The following is a 12378-nucleotide window of genomic DNA, read 5'->3' on the forward strand; positions in this document are numbered from 1 at the left end:
GCCCCGGTTCCATCCCTGGTCAGGGAACTAGATCTCACATGCATGCCGCAACTAAGAGTTCACATGCCACAACTAAGGAGCCTACGTGCTGCAACTAAGACCCAGAGCAACCAAATAAATATTTAAAAAAACCAGGGGAGACACAGGGCTAGATGCTGGGTCCCAGTGTCCCAGTGGCATCAGACTACACAATGACTTCACCCTGTGCCTCCCCACGGGGGATGTCTGGGACTCCCCAGTTCTTCCCATGGCTGCACTGACTCTGGAAGCCCCAAGATTGGGGCAAGTTTCCCTGAGCACTTCACGTTCTAGGCTGATGCACTGGAGAATAAGTAAATGAGTGTAGGGGGCAGAGACCTACCGTTACTGTCAGCAGAACGGCCCCACACTGCCACATCCAAATGGCGGGCAGAAGGATGACACTTCAGTGACCCCAGGGCTCAGCAAACAGGAAAGTGTGCCTTAAAACTAAGACTGGTTCTTGGAATTTCCCACGGAGGGCTGCTTTCTCTCCTAAAACTGTCACATCCTTGGCTCCCACTTCTCCTGGACCATGACCGTTTCCTGCTGGAGAGCCCCGAGACTTGGAAGCTAAGCGCCTGTGGCACTCATGCTGCTACCATGTTGGCAAAGCAGTATAAACAAGGTCGTGACTGGAGCTCTTCTTTTTTTAAGTGGCTAATTGCGTCCCTTCATAAATAAAGATGAGAAAACCCTGAGCAGATTCTCTTATCCCAGCTGCGCACTACACAACAAACACCTTATTAACCCAAGCGCGCCAGCCCCCCTGCACTGGGGGAGGTGCCGTGTGCTTTTACCTCAATGGACTGGGATATGTGCATCTTGTTAATTTCAATCTGCGGAAAGCCACTTCCGGACATGTCTTCGTACTCCTCCTCATAGCGATCAAAAAGATCGGTGGCGTCAATGCCAACGCTGATGGTCCCCTGTGGCAGAAAACAAGCAGTCAGCACCAGGCCTGGATCTGTGGGGCAGAAGACAGAACCCCACCTTCAGCAGCCGCGTGGCTCGCTGGGCGCGCAGGACTCCATAGGACCCCGGAGCACGAATGTCACAGTTCAAACCAAAGGTCCACCGAGCACTCCAACTTCTAGAGTCAGAAAACCAGGCGTGTCCGCAGGCGAATGGCTCACCAAGGACAAGAGTCAGGAAAAGAAGACGGACCTCTTTCATGGCTCTAAACTGCTGATCTCCAGATGTACTCCATGAACGCAGAAAACAACCTAGAAACCAGCTACACGGATTTAATTCTGAACACTCGTATGTCACCAAAGTGCCTTAAAATTCTTTAAAACATACAAATACCTTTAAAGACAAAGAAGTGAAAACCAAATAAATTATGAACAGGAGACTTAAACTGATCCACATCCTAAAATTAATTGGAGATTCAAGTAATGACAAACAGAACCCCTATTCCCTCAAGAAATAATAAACTAAAACTTTGCTGACAGGTTAAAATGCTCAGAAAATCAATGTTTATTATATTCTTTTACTGTCATAGATTTTTCAAATGGGCAGATACCATCATCCAACATATAAAAACATGACACCCCCAAATTTTTATTAAGTTTTCAAAAAGCTTTATTGAGGTTTAATTTACATATAATAATATAAATTAAATAGCATAAAGTATATAATTTAATGAGTCTTGACAGGCGTGTACACTTGTGAAACTACCTCCAAAATCATGGCACAGAGCACTTCTATCACCCCAAAAGTAGCCTGGGAGAACGTGTTTTTCTCCCCAAGGAGGGGGCATGTGAATGAAGACATCTGAGGGAAACAAGGGATGAACCTGCGAGTATCCCGTGGAGGCGTGCGGAGGTCGCTGCGCTGGAGCGGAGGGAGGCAGGGGGCAGAGGAGGGGCTGGGGAGGGCTGGGTGTGGCTGGGCATGCAGAATGTCACAGGTGGGGTTCCTCTGGGGCAATACCAGTTTAACCCCGATGTTCTGGTTGGTTTAGCAATTACCATTTATATTTTTAAACAACGTGATATCATCACCAACGGTATTTTCATCGACGATAGTTGCCTGACGGGCCCTCCCTGACGGTCCAGTGGCTAGGACTCCGCCTTTCACTGCAGGGGCCTGGGTTCCATCTCTGGTCACGAAACTAAGATCCCACAAGCCATGTGCTGTGGCAAAAACAAAACCAAAAACCAAAAACCAAAAAAAAAACTGCCTGAAACTAAGCAGCCAGAGGGGGTCTGGTGGCAGCCGTCACTCTGTGCCAGTGCCTGGGCCTGTGACATGCGTCAGGCTGTCAAGCCACCCGCCAGCTATGTCCAGGGGCAACTCCAGGTGTATGTGGGAAACACAGGTGGGCCAGTCCTGCAGGAGAAGGTACCAGAGAGCAGTCTCAGCGCTGCTGCTGGTGTTTTCCCTCCTCTCCTGAATGGTGGGAGCCGGGAGCTGGCACGCCTGGTGTGAGGGGCCGCAGGAAGCACCTCAGGCATTGTGGGGCACACGGTCTCTGCTGCAATTCGACTTTGCTGTAAGGAAAGCAGTCAGACTATCCAGTAAATCTCCGGGGCTGACTCTGTTTGTTTATTGATGCTGAAATCTGAATTTCTGATACTTTTCACTTCTCTAAATATTCTGGGAATTCCCTGGTGGTCCAGTGGTTAGGACTCTGTGCTTTCACCGCCGGGGGCCCGGGTTCAATCCCTAGTCGGGGAACTAAGATCCCCCAAGCCGCTCGGTGCGTCCAAAACAAACAAATAATAACAACAACAACAAAACAGTATCCTTCTTCTCATTTTTTCCTGACCACTTAAAAATATAAAAACCATTCTTACAGGTCACACAAAAACAAGCAGTGTGCCGAATCTGGCAACTCCTGATATAAATCTGCAAGTTTTTTTCTTCTTTTTTTTCTGCAGGTGGGGAGGGAGAAATGCTTTCTTTTTTTAAAAATAAATTTATTTTTATTTTTTGGCTGTGTTGGGTCTTGGTTATTGCGTGCAGGCTTTCTCTAGTTGTGGCAAGCAGGGGCTACTCTTCATTGTGGTGCGTGGGCTTTTCATTGCCGTGGCTTCTCTTGTTGCGGAGCATGGGCTCTAGGCACGTGGCCTTCAGTAGTTGCAGCACATTGGCTCATTAGTTGTGGCTCACGGGCTTAGCTGCCCCGTGGCATGTGGGATCTTCCCGGACCAGGGATCGAACCTGTGTCCCCTGCATTGGCAGGTGGATTCTTAACCACTGCACCACCAGGGAAGCCCTTCTTTTTTGATAAACTCTTCAAGAAGGAATGAGATTAAACACAGTGTATGTTCAATGAAAAAAAAATTAGGACTAAATTTCCATTTTCTCAGAAAGTTGATGAATTTGTAACTTGTATAAAATGTTTGTCAACACTGACCATTCCAACCAGTGCTAATTCCAGCCATGTGAAAATCGAAAGTCTCAGATCTGCTAGAGAAGCACCAGCATCTTCTTCAACAGTGAGTTGTTCTTTAAAGACTAAGGTCAATGAGAATTCCCTGGCAGTCAAATTGTTAGGACTGTGCGCTCTCACTGCTGAGGGCCCTGGTCAGGGAACTAAGATCCCACAAGCCGTGAGGTGCGGCCAAAATAAATAAATAAATAAATAAATAAATAAATAAATAAATAAATAAATAAATAAATAAAATGAAGACTGTGGTCAAAAGTGAGGCTGTAGTGGCAGGTGTATTTACAGATAGCTGTGAAAATGACTTTTCATTTAGATCAAACAGTAGTGCCTCTATGTTAATTTCACTCATTTTTCCATTCTAAAGTTCGTAACGAACACATGAAAGATAAAGCAATAGCCATTTATAAGCTGGTATTAGCGGAAGAACCTCAACACTGCTAAGATGCCAGTTTCATATCAGTGCAAACCAGATGTTTCTAATGAAAAATCACTTAACTTTGATTTATTGAAGGTAAAACACCTGACATTATTATACATGTTACTATAAACTCAGTCAAAAAGTTCCACAATGAATGTAAGATGGTTTGTTTCTGTGGTGAAACTCAAACACCAATTTTGGTGAAACCTCATAGTAAAAGCGTTTCAATTAAATCAAGAAATCCACAGAGTGGAAATAATCTTAGAATTAGTTACAGTGCACACAATGCATACTTTTGTCAAAACGAGCTGTGATATCTTGCCTATGGAAAATAAAGCTAAAGCTGTCAAAACATACAAATATTTTTGTATATTCACGGAGTAACAAACATTTTTTGTGAAGCTGATTCTGAAGAGAGAAATTGCAGCATGGTAGGGTGCTAAAAATTGTGTATTAGGAAAGGAAAGTGAGTCTTTGTAGAGCTCCTTTTTAAAACCCTTTAAAAATAAATCCTGCAACTTTCAAAAAATTTAAGAAATTGCAATCACTGAAAAGTGTGTAACTATGAATACTCTGAAATTGATCTCTCGAGGAAGGAAAAACTGAACAAATGAAGTAAGAGCTCTGTTTATTTCATTTTTGAAATTCCATAATGGCATTTTGGAATATCTTAATTTTTGATCTTCTAATGAATCTTCTAATGGAGCTGTTATTTTTTTAAATTAATTAATTAATTAATTTTATTGGCCGTGTTGGGTCTTTTTTTGCTGTGCACGGGCTTTCTTTAGTTGCGGTGAGTGGGGGCTACTCCTCGTTGTGGTGCACCAGCTCCTCATTGCTGTGGCTTCTCTTGTTGCGGAGCACGTGCTCTAGGTGCGTGGGCTTCAGTAGTTGCAGCACATGGGCTCAACAGTTGTGGCTCACAGGCTCTAAAGTGCAGGCTCAATAGTTGTGGCGCACAGGCTTAGCTGCTCCACGGCATCTGGGATCTTCCTGGAGCAGGGATCGAACCCGTGTCCCCTGCATTGGCAGGCGGATCCTTAATCACTGTGCCACCTAGGAAGCCTGGAACTGCTATTTTTCACTTTTTTTCTTTTTCTTTTTCCCCACCGCGCCACTCAGCATATGGGATCTTAGTTCCCTGACCAGGGATCAAACCTGTACCCCCTGCAGTGGAAGCTCAGAGTGTTAACCACTGGACCGGCAGGGAAGTCTCTGGAGCTGTCCTTTTTAATTAGTTAAAACTATATGCTCTCCTGGATGGAACTGAAAAGGTCTGCCTACACTTTTGTGGCATCTAAACTTAATGAAGCATTCAAAAGATCATAAATAATTTATACAAAAAAATTTGTCAAAGAAAAAAATACTCTGAATGGAGGCAAAAAGACAATAACTGTGAAAATACTTGGGCCAAAATATCTATATGTTTCGAAATGAAGAAATTTAGGAATGTATCTTCTCAATTAAGAATACTGCAGTAGGGACTTTCCTGGTGGCTTAGTGGTTAAGAATCCGCCTGCCAATGCAGGGGACATGGGTTCGAGCCCTCGTCTGGGAAGATCCCACATGCCACAGAGCAACTAAGCCCGTGTGCCACAACTACTGAGCCTTCCTGCTGCAACTACTGAAGCCCGTGTGCCTAGAGCCCGTGCTCCGCAACGAGAAGCCACCTCACTGGGAAGACACACCACAACAAAGAGTAGCCGTCACTCAGCACAACTGAAGAAAGCCTGTATGCAGCAACGAAGACTCAACGCAGCCAATAAATAAATTAAATAATAATAATAATAAATGCTAAAAAAAGATGCTAAGTGAAATATGTCAATGACAAAAAAATCAGATATGCCAAAATTTCAAATTTGTTCCCTGTATGAATATGGTAGGCAATGTTATGAAGGAAAAAAAAAAAGACACTGAAAGGACATTCTTCAGAAAAACAGCAGTGACATAGCGTGGATGAGAGAAACCCAAGAAGGCCTCCCACTGAGGCACACCTACTGGGACTGCAGCTCTGCACAGAGCCCCCTCCTTCTCGACTTGCACTGACCCAGGACTTGCTTTTGTCCAAGAAGATGCACTGGATGGGATGGTGCAGACTCCAAGGCTAGGTCACAGGAACCCTGCAGCTCCGTCTAGGCCTTGGGGGAAGCTAGCTACTAGGTAACAACCCAGCTGCCCTGCAACTGCTAGGCTGGGAGGAAGCCCAAGCTAGCTGGGGGAGAGGCTGCATGGGAGAGACGGCAGGGCACCCTCGGCCATCGCAGCTGCGCACAGGAGAGGCACACAAGTGCAGATGCCATCTCCAACACGACCCAGCTGCCACGGGACTGCAAGCGCACGAGACCCCAAGTGAGAACCGTCCGGCTGAATCCAGTCAATCCATGGGGCGCGGAGGACACGAAACTGTTCTCACAAGCCACGAAGGTTTGGAGCAGAGCAGTTCGTCATGTGGCAGTACGTAACCAGGACACAAACTATCAGAGAGATACGAACTGATTAAAGTATGCAAGTGTATGCCAAAAATCATGATTTTTTCTGCTTCTGCTACTTTCTTTTAAACATCCCTTTCCTTTTCACTCTCAAAAATGTCCTGGTTTGGATGATGAGTGACACAGTCGCCCTGCCTACAGGTCAGTGTAAGGACGCTGGCTGACCATGAATGACGTAAGCCACCAGGGCGCAGAGCAGACACCTGGTCTGACCCGCAGGCACCCCCGGCTCTGTGCTGGGCCGAGCAGGGAAGCAGGCTCACGATGGCAGCGGGGTCAGGAGCCACTGCCCGACTTACATATGGGGGTTTCGTCACTGGCCACCTCATTCAACTCACGAGCCCCAACAGTTTTCAGTTGGTTTTTTTTTTTTTTTTTATTTTTTTATTTTTTTATTTTTTTTATTATTATTTTATTTTATTTTTTTGGGGGGTACACCAGGTTCAATCATTCAGTTGGTTTTTTAAAGACAGGCAGTCACCATATGCAAATAATGGCAACCCCTTCAATATTTACATCTCTTTCATATTTGTCTAATTGTGTTGGCTAAAACTTTCAGAATAATGTTAAATATGGTTTTCTTTCCTTTCCCAGAGGAAATTTTTAAAACGATAAACATTTGTGTTAACTCCATGCTGACAAGCAACAGATTCACCAGAGGGCAGAGTAGACTTTAGAAGGTTAAAAATAGTGCTCAAGGCATCACTTTCTCAATTATTTGGTTATTTCTTTAAACAAGGCCAAAACAGCTGAAAACTTCAATGAGCCGGTGACTTCTGCCAACTCGACAGCATGTGGTGCTGATTCAAGTCTACGGAAAATGACCCTTCTCTCCAGGCACGACAATGACCCAGAGAATGTAAGGCTCAAGCACCGGCCACACCTGAGGAGCTGCCCCAGAGAGGGACTGACCGTCTTTCACTATTTCAGAAAGTGGTTCGGATGCGTCTGCTCTTCTTCCATTTCTAGGAAACGACCTTTTGAAAATGGACTGGTCACAGCACCAGAACTAGACAGACTTCTCTACCTTACAATTCATTTCACTTTCAACATAATATGCTTTTCACACAACGAGAAGTCATGATTTAGAGAGGAATGAGAGTCAGATTTGAATTTTAATAGAGGATCAAAAGGGATCACGAAAAAGAAAAAAGATAAACTCTAACACTGGATAAATGAACGGGTTAGATTTTTTCCAACAGCTTCTAACTCAATATATGCAAATTTATGTCCTTTTATTATTAAATCACATTTTTCAAATAAAAAGTTTACAAAGGAAAATACTTTTAAGTAATCTTTGCTATTAAGTGCAAATCACAAAACTTTTAAAGCATTTTATTTTTTCTCCCCTGCTACAAGCACATTTCACCTTATTTCTCTAGAGCAAGGTACTCAAACTTTTTCTGTAAAGAGTCAGGTAGTACTTAAGGCTTTGTGGGCAAATTGTTGGAAACTGCTCCACTCTGCTGCTGTAGTGCAAACCAGCCATAGGAAATCTGTAAACGAATAAGCTGTGCTGTGTTCCAATAGAACTTTATTTGTGGACACTGAAATTTGAGCTTCATATCGTTTAGCTCCGTACAGTCCTTTCCGAACAATGATGATACTACTGAAAAACTGTCAGTGGGGCACGCAGCAGCTGCAGATTTTCAGCTGAGACGTTTGCGAAATGTTTTGGAGCTGAAGATTCCACCTATAGCATGGGACAGTCACCCCCCTCCCCAATACCTGAGCTAACAGACTCCATGGGGAACACACCCCCCAGTTTCACACTATCTTCAATCAGGTCATGGTCATAAGAGTGTAACACAGGTTGTCAAAAGAATCTGACTGACTTAGCTTTTCAAGTTTGGAGCTGCTCAATGAAAATCACAAACTGGTAAGATTCAAAGGTTTAAGGAGCTAAACAGAGGGGACGTAGCCAAATCCCACCTGTAAGCATACATTCCAACCTGTAAACTACAACCCATCTTCCTGGACTACCAAATATTCCACTCATAAGTCAACCCTTTTTTTCTTTAACCATTAACAAAACACTGTAAAAAAGATACCTTTTTATCCTCTCCTCTGCAGACTACTGCAGTACTTCTCAAATTCAGCCCCCCACTTGAATTCCTGGGGTGAGGACTTGTAAAAATACAGATTCCCTGGTAGCAGACTGAGAGACTCCTATTATGTGCTCTGAGGCAGAGCCTGAGAATCTGAAGTTTTAATAGGTGAACATATTGTGATGTAGCTGAGTTAACTTACTAGCTTTGGGAACCATAAACTAGCTGGTAGTCTTTTTTAAAAATAAGTGAGTATTTTATTTGGATCATTGTACATTCACATGCAGTTGTAAGAAATAAGACACCCCGAGTATTGCCTTCTGCAGTGGTAAAACTTGCAAAACTACAGTATCAAAACTCAGAGAGTCCACATCGATACAGTCCACCAACATTATTCAGAGCGCCTCAGTTTATTTTTATTTTTTCATTTGTGGTTGTATATTTAATTCTATACAATTTTATCACCTATGTGGGTTCATGTATCCAGCACTACAGTCAAGATCCAGAACACTTCCAGCACACAGGGATTCCTCCAGCTGTCCCTTTATAACTGCACCCACCTCCTCCTCCCACCCCTCCTCCCCCTTTCCCCAACCCTTGGCTACCAGATTGTTTTTTTTAAACAAAGAAGCTGCAGCTGACAGAGTTTTTGTTCCTCTATCTCATTAATGATTATGGATAAATAACACATAGTCTTTTCTAATGCAATTATCTCCAATAAATAAATTTGGATGGGTTAAAACTAATGGGATTAAAAACACATACATTTATCTCAGTGTCCTCCTGAAATCCTCCTCCCTCCCAAAATAACAATAAAGGAACAACCAAGCCACAGACAAAAATAACAGGATAACTAAAGGTGATGGATAAGAGGTGTTAACCGATTTTTAGAAACTGGAAAAGGATGAAGAGATGGTAACTGATTCTGCAGAGAAAGCTGAAACCTAAGCATCTGCTGGTCAGGAACTGGAGAGACCGGGTACCCCAGGACTCGGGGAACAGTGGACCCCTGCCCACTCCCCCAAAGAGCCAAGTTACAGAGGCTTGCTCTTTGGAGAAATCACATGAAGGCATTCCAGGCACTGTTGTAGGGGAATGGGGCAGGTACTAGAACAAGGGTGAGGGGAGAGGACACGCTGAACAGTCCCGCCCCCAACTTCCTACCCCACTCAGCTATGAGACTGCTGGCAGCCAGGCAGGAGACTGGAGGTTTCTTCTTAAAAGAAAACGCCTTTAGACACTAACCTTCGGTGCGGTGGGTGGGTGTGCGTATGAGGTTCCACCCAAACACCCCAGAGTTAATAAGCCCATCAAGGACAAGCCCGGCCAAGCACGGGCAGTGTCCACTCAGCCTCACCGCCTCACTCTTCATGGCAAACAGCCCAGGGTTATCAGACATTTGAGGAAAAGCTCCAACATGAAAGTCTGAAACCAAGTTAAGATCACAAAGAACCAGAAAGAAGCAGAGAATACAAATGCCAAAGAAAATGGCAAGAAATCTGTAGGTAATATCCTCAGAAAAATAAGAGATATTGCATTAATAATAAAAAACATGTATGAACGCTTACTCTGTGCCAGGAACTCTTCCACTTAATCTTTTTATCAACAGTGAGTAGGTACCATTATCTCCATTTCAGATGAAGAACTGGGAACAGAGAGGTGCAGTCTCTCGCTCAAGGTCACGGGTGCTAAGTGGCAGAGGCAGGATTTGAACCCGGGGCATCTATCTTTAGAGCACAGATGCCAAATCTCCGCCCTGTTACTTTTCCATGAACTAAAAAAAAAACAACAAATCTGAGAAGAAGAAAGTCTAAGAAATTAAAAACAGAAAAATTTTAAACCAATAGAAAGGCTGGAAAATAAAATAGGAAAAAAAAGTCTCCAAAAAAGAACTAAATGAAAAACATGCAACATGGAGAGGTAAAAAAAAAAAGATGAGATAACTAGTCCAAAGGGTCCAATATGTGAATATGTGAAAAGAGAGAAAAGGAGGGGGGAAAAATACTAGAAAATTTTCTGGAACTGAAGACCACTCAATTTTCCAGGCGGGAGGGTCTGCTATAACTATCAGTGAGACAGTCACCCCAAGATTCTCCATCATGAAAGTCCAGAGAGAAAGACCCTAAGGGTAATCAAAGAGGGAAAAGAGCATCACACACAAGAATCAGGGATTGGAACCAGTCTTCTCAACAGCAACCTTGGAAGCTAGAAGCCTCGGAACAAGGTCTTCTGAGGACCCGGAGGAAAAATGATTTCCAGACTGGAATTTAATATTCAGTCAAATTGGTTGGTTGAATTATATAAACTGCCAATTTTTAGGTCTAAATAGACAAAAATTAGCAATACCTATTATGAAACAGAGAAACAACCAAATGTTAAGTTAGGATACATACACTTCACAAGCATATCTATCTACACACACACATATATCACAGAGTATAAAGATATATGCTTTAGAGCACTTAGCATCAAGTATAAACTTGACTTTGAATTATGCAAAGTCATAACATGGCAACATTTGCATATATTATGACCCATCAATTTCATATCGAGGTGTGTGTGCATACGTGCAACCACACACACACTCAAGAGACAGCCTTGCACACGTGCAACAGGAAACATGCACAGCAATGTTCACAGCAGCGACGTTCATAATAGTGAAAACCTGGAAACAATCCAAACACCCACCGGTCAGAGAATGGCTAAGCTGTGTACCCAGCAATGACAGAGGAGGTGCCGCGGTGTCATGAGACATACAGAATTTCGGAAGAGTGTGAGTGGTGGGGAGAAGGCAAGTCCCAGAAGAATACCTACAGCACGGTACCATTTTTATAAAGCTCAAAAACAATAAGAATGAAACACTATATTGCTTAAGCATACATCCAATTTGTAACAAAATTTAAAAAGCAAGAGGACGATTGTGTGAGTTTCTTGCTTGCGCTGGGTGTGGCGTGGACCCTTTCCACCTGGAAAGTTGAGTCTTCAGTTCTGGGAAATTTCTTGTATCATTTCTTTAACATTTGTCTTCTCTTTCTCTCTCTTTCTTCATACATTCCTTTTATTCACATATTGGGCCTTTCTGGATTGTGTTTCCTTCTGGCAGCAAGATGGAAAAGGAGAGGAACGTGGAAGTGAATGCAAGTGATGGCCAATGTTCTTGTCTGGGGGTCAGGCAGTGGGTACTCGGTGTTTACTACTATGTTATAGTTTGCATATTACACATAATCTTTTCTATGTATGTACGCATATACAAGTAAAAGAAAAAAATTATAGATATAATTACATACATACAATTATATATATACAATTATTTTTTCTTTTAAAATACACCTGAATGGAAATAAATGGAAAAGAAATTCAACTTTTAGGCATCTCGTGTAAAGGAGCAACTGGGGAATGTGTTTCCTCCACAAAGATAAACCAAAAAGAAGGAGGTGCGGGGGCCAACCAAGGAAAGGGCTGGAGGGAATTCAAACTCCAGAGGGAGGGGCTGTTCTGCTCAGTGTCTAACGGTGCCTCTCGGCCGGCACTCAATGCCAGTGTGTGGGATGAGGACTTAGTGAGGAAGGTCCTGAGCTCACAGCTGGACAGCAGGCTGAGAAAGCAGAGTCTAGACCGGACTGGGATGGCGGAAGATGGAGGAGGGCTCCAGGGGGTGTTACCAGGAGCAAAAGCAGAGTGACAGGATACAAGGTGTCTGACAGATTGAGAGGAAACTAATCAAATCAAAGGAACCAAATGAGACAACTACTAACATCAAGGAGTGAAGAGCGTATTAAGAAAGGTCAGGTAATTGTAGTCCACCATCAGGCTCAACTGAGTATCTGTACAGGGATATCCATGTAACCCTAAAGGGTATTATAATTACAATGGGTGAACTGAAAACAATGTGTTGTCTGGGGGAACTATATCCTTCTCTGGCAAGAGGTCAACAGATAGTTACTAAAACAGAAAAAAAAAAAAAAAAGAGAACAGCGTAAATATGCAACTTAGAAGTACTAGGGGGAT

General features: G+C 43.3%; 1 protein-coding gene across 2 annotated transcripts in view; it reads right to left on the minus strand.

The window, feature by feature from the left end:
• DNAJC11 (DnaJ heat shock protein family (Hsp40) member C11) overlaps nucleotides 1-12378 on the minus strand; it is a 67678-nt gene that overhangs the window by 13999 nt on the left and 41301 nt on the right. For both annotated transcript variants that reach the window (XM_057695024.1, XM_057695018.1), the window contains exon 5: nucleotides 819-947. In XM_057695024.1, coding sequence (XP_057551007.1) covers nucleotides 819-947 — 129 coding nt within the window. The remainder of the gene's footprint in view (nucleotides 1-818; nucleotides 948-12378) is intronic.

This window comes from Hippopotamus amphibius, chromosome 1 (assembly GCF_030028045.1).
Source record: "Hippopotamus amphibius kiboko isolate mHipAmp2 chromosome 1, mHipAmp2.hap2, whole genome shotgun sequence".
NCBI lineage: Eukaryota > Metazoa > Chordata > Mammalia > Artiodactyla > Hippopotamidae > Hippopotamus > Hippopotamus amphibius.